Raw genomic sequence first — 4,861 nt, forward strand, 5'->3', positions numbered from 1 at the left:
AAAAAAAATTGGGCCTAAAAAAAATTAGGCCCTGTAAGTTTATGATGTTTATACATGTAAACTGAAAGTTACGTATATAAAATCTACAATGATCATCAAAGCTCACTAGATGTTCTGATCAATATAAGTTTGATTATTGATGTTTAATTAACTTTTTTTATTAATAGTCGATACATTTTAGGAAGTGACTGAAATTTTAATAATATAAAAGCCATAATAATTAATTTAGAAACAAAAATTAGATATGGTAATGACAAAAGACGGCCATTTTCTCAATTTTTATAATAAATAAACATTTTTATTTACTTTTACTAATTAGGTACATCTATATGGCTATTATTAAACCACTTGAATATTGGTCTATTGGTAAAATACTCTGGAAAATGTGAATGATATTCCATTTATCTGAGTTTTAATTCGGTTGTCTGTTGTTCTCATAGGCATGAAAATTCGTTTGCAGTGACTGACTCCAAGTAATGATACATAATCTCATATTTACACAGAGATTAATAGTAGTACGCATATGTTGGCCCAAACATCCTGATTAGAGAGACATTTCTTTGGAAAAAAAATATTAATAAAATTACAAAATACAAATAATAATAATAGTAAGAACGTGGCATCCTTATCCATCAATTGGCACCCGCCAAACTCCAACAAGAAAAACCCCATTGGTTCGTCCCCACCACCCCATGGCTTTTCCATAAATATAATCGATCAAAGATTGTATTATATATTTATATTGTTGGTAGTAACGAATTAAAAGAGAGGTTAGTAAGTCGTTTATTTAATTATATATAGTACTTCTGTATTTTGAACCTCGTTGGTGATCATAATTTGACTCTAATGGGATCATATTTAAAATAAAACCATGAAGACTAAAGCAAACGAGAATACAAAAAATGCCAAAATAAATGGACCGTATGAGTCAAGTAACATGTTGAATTGGGTTCGGATCAAACCCAATTGTTTTTCGTAAGGGTCAGGGCCGGTTCTGAGGATTCAAATGCCCAGGACGAGATGGATAAAAAAGGCCCTTAGGCCTTAGCATGTAACAAATTAACTTACATAAACTAATATTTTTATTAAAATGACGATAAACTTTATAGCAATAAACAAAGCAAAATCGTAGTATTTTAAAGAGTAATTACATATCCTAACAGCTAACCGACGATCCGTAAAGCTCTCCTAGCATTCTTGATTGCAAATTGGTTGATCAACTCTTCATAGTCTACACTCTCTAAGATTTCGTTCTCGATAGATATCATTGCCAAACCGCTAAGTCTTTCTTGTGTCATTGTGGAGCGTAAGTAAGATTTCACAAACTTCAATTTAGAAAAACTCCTTTCTGCAGATGCAACCGTTACTGGAATAGTCAACAATATTCTATATGCAATGCTTGCATTTGGGAAATAATCAAGTTCTTTCAAAAACTTCAAAACATCTATAGGGTTGCTAAATTCATTGGTTTCCAATGTCTCAAATAATTTCAACTCCGTATAAAGTTCATCGGCATCAATATCCGATCTTTCTTCAAACTTGAGTGTTTTTTCAAGACGATGACAATACGACTTAAGATCTTTATCTTCAATTCCCCTTAAACTATGTGGAAATAAAAAACCAAATACTTTGTCATACTCTTTGAATTGTTCAAATCTTATCTCAAGAGAAGAAATAGCTTGATCAACAATGAATAAGAAATAATTGACTCTAAAATTCTCTTCAGGTGTAAATGAAACTTCTTCGCTAGTTGAACTCTCATCAAACCTTCTTTTCCTTTCAATCAAACGCTTTTGTGGAACTATTGGATCAATACCCATTTCAATAGCAATCTCCTTAGCTTCAACAATCGCTTTTGAAAAACTAGTTTCTCTATAATTCTTGAAGTACCCAATCAATTTGTTTATTTCTGTAATAGCATTATCAAGATGCATATCCTTTGATTGTAACTTCTTACTCACAATATTCACATGGTTTAGTACTTCATACCAAATAACAGTTGATACCAAAAATTCAAAGTCACCAAGTTCTTTTTCTGCTAGTGAAGTTGCTTCACTTGCAATTGCAGCATCATTATCTTTTTCTCCAACTTGAAGTAAAGCTTCCCGTACATCCACAAGTTGAAGTTTAATAGCCTTTACACTCTCAACCCGGCTTTCCCAACGAGTTTGACACAATGACTTAAGACTCCAAGTTTTAACATTATCTTTCAAAATTTCCCACCTCTTAGTAGAATTTGCAAAGATAGTATAAATGCGTTGAATGAATCCAAAAAAGTTCTTTCCTTTAACACACTTGTTAGCCATATCACATAATGTTAGATTTAGAGAATGGCAACCACAAGGAGTGTAAAATGCTCTAGGATTTATATCTACAAATCTCTTTTGCACTCCTTGGTGTTTTCCTTTCATGTTTGCTCCATTATCATAGCCTTGACCACGCATATCATCAATTTCAAGACCAAGAGACTTTAACTCCTCAAGTGTAATATCAAATAGTCCTTTTCCAGAGGTATCATCAACATTCAAAAAACCTAAAAAGGACTCCTCGACAGTAACAGAATTATATGATAATGTTAAATACCTCACTATTATAGTCATTTGTTCCTGGTGACTTGAATCGGGAGTACAATCAAGTATGATTGAGTAGTACTTTGCTTTCTTTATCTTCTTGATAAGTTCTTTTTTAATTTCTTGAGCTAGCAAAGATATTAGTTCGTTTTGGATTAAGTGGCCAAGATAATGCACATGAAGCCCATCACTTGTGATCCGCCGCACATGCTCTTTGATAACCGGGTCAAACTCTTCCAACATTTTAATGACACCCAAAAAATTTCCGTTACCTATTACATACAATTAACAAATAAGAAGTGAAATCAGTCATAATAATTAACAAAAAGGTATTTGGTGGAATTAGAACAAAAAAAGTACAATTTATAGTTACCTTTTTTATACAACTTTTCATTGGATCCACGAAATGCTAAATTATGTTTAGCAAGAAACTTCACTACTGCAATGATTCTCAAAAGGACTTGTTTCCAGTAATCTCTTTCTTTCTTGAATTGCTCGTATTGAACTTTATCAATTGTTTCATTCAAGTTCCATCTTTTACGCATATCAAACCACTTATTCCTATTTGTAAGATGATCCAATGAAATTTCGTGTTCTTTAACCCTAGTGGTAACATGGTTCCAATCTGCATAACCTTCACCATCCAATTTACCTTTTGAAATCCCTTTTCTAAACACTTTACAACAGAAACAAAGTACTTTGTCTAGCTCTTTTGAATATACTAGCCATTCTCTATCACACTTTTCCAAATTTGGTAAAGTTCTTGTATATAAAGCTGCAGAAAACCGTCTACCAAATTTACCGTAGGGACCATACATAATACTATTATCTCTTTTAGGGCCTTTCTGGACCAAAATTTTAATCTCCTCAGAATTAAGTTTTTCCCACCTTCTTGGATCATATATATCAACAAGCTCTTTAACGGGCTCTTGCTCTTTTGACTTTTCTACTTCTATATGCTCTTTATCTTCAACATGCTCTTCAACACGCTCTTCAATGTGCTCTTCAATGTGCTTTTCAACATGCTCTTCAATAGGTTGTCTATGGATAAAGTTATCTAGAGCACCGGCGTCAGCCTTTCTCTTTTCTTCATCAAGTTTTCTTTTTTTTACGTTTTTGACTACCGGATGGTTGTTTAGACTTCATCTCTACAATTTTTCAAACAATAAACATAATTTGATTCTTTAAACACTATGGTTTCTGAATTCCAAATTTCTGATAAACAATTATACAATAAACATAATCTCATAATTTAATTTATGTTTCTAATAATCTATTTCAAAATCATTCATTGATTTCATTTAACATTGTGAATCATTCAATCAGATTTCAATATGATAATATGACATAATGACAATACGACATACTGATAAACAATTAAAAATTCATGAATCACATTCAAGAATCTGAAAATTAAACAGTTGTTTATCTAAACAATTACACAAGAATCTGAAAATTTGATAATACATTCAACTCATTCAAGTATGCAATTGAATTGAGAATTATAATTTACAAACTCATAATCCTTAATTCCTTATTTCTAATTCCTTAATTTCTCATAATCTATTACATTAGCAGGAATATACAGGATAAATCATGAATGGATAATTGGGTCATTGATAAATTGATAACAGGAATAGGAATACAGGATAGATAAATTCTAATATTCTAATTGTCTAAGACTCTAATACCTTCACCTAGAAAATAGAAAGTTAGAAACTGCTGTAGTGTTGTATGCTGGAGGATGATGAATGATAATTGTTGTCTTGTTGATTGCTGTCGATGTCGCTAACCTGATGGATCGTTTTCCGCTGATGCACTGCGCCACTGCCCTTCGTTTGATCGTTTCCCTGCCCTGATTCCAGTCTTCCACGATTATCGATTGCTGCAATCGACTTTTTTTTTGAAGGATAACGAGCAAGACCAATCGATCGATCACTGATTCGCTGAGAGCAACTTTCTGTTTAACACCGATTTCCCAATTTGAGATTCGAATGGTGTTGGATTGCTTGGGGCTGACCGCTGACGGATTACACAAAAAAAATTGGGCCCCTTAAATTTTAGGCCCTGTTCCATTGCCCATTTGGCACCTGCGCTAAACCGGGCCTGGTAAGGGTCCAATTAATTACATAAAACGTTAGTCATGAAATCATTCCCATTCAACAATTCATAAACATTTTAGTTATCGTCATACAACGAATGAGAAGGCAAACAGACAACAAGTTGCGCCGCTAAGCCCTTTTGTATGGTAAAACCAATTCTTTTGAAGACTAATTCCATAGATCTAGGGG

General features: G+C 32.8%; 1 protein-coding gene across 1 annotated transcript; it reads right to left on the minus strand.

Annotated features, from left to right (window-relative positions):
- Positions 1-1,163: 1,163 nt before the first annotated feature.
- LOC145158246 (uncharacterized) lies at positions 1,164-4,653 on the minus strand. Its single transcript, XM_079077167.1, has 5 exons — positions 4,650-4,653; positions 4,364-4,530; positions 3,938-3,999; positions 2,944-3,710; positions 1,164-2,842 (listed from the first exon to the last, which is right to left on the minus strand). Exons 1-5 carry the CDS (start codon positions 4,651-4,653, stop codon positions 1,164-1,166), a joined length of 2,679 nt encoding a protein of 892 aa, XP_078933293.1.
- Positions 4,654-4,861: the final 208 nt, after the last annotated feature.

Source organism: Lactuca virosa, chromosome 2 (genome assembly GCF_052849685.1).
Source record: "Lactuca virosa cultivar CGN04683 chromosome 2, Lactuca_virosa_CGN04683_v6, whole genome shotgun sequence".
NCBI lineage: Eukaryota > Viridiplantae > Streptophyta > Magnoliopsida > Asterales > Asteraceae > Lactuca > Lactuca virosa.

What these genes read in the sequence shown, in the direction of transcription:
- LOC145158246 (XM_079077167.1), bottom strand. An exon ending in AGCGGAAAACGATCCATCAG is followed by an intron (nt 4,000 to 4,363) that starts GTTAGCGACATC and finishes GTAATTGTTTAG; the next exon opens with ATAAACAACTGTTTAATTTT. An exon ending in TGAAAAGTTGTATAAAAAAG is followed by an intron (nt 2,843 to 2,943) that starts GTAACTATAAAT and finishes TGTATGTAATAG; the next exon opens with GTAACGGAAATTTTTTGGGT.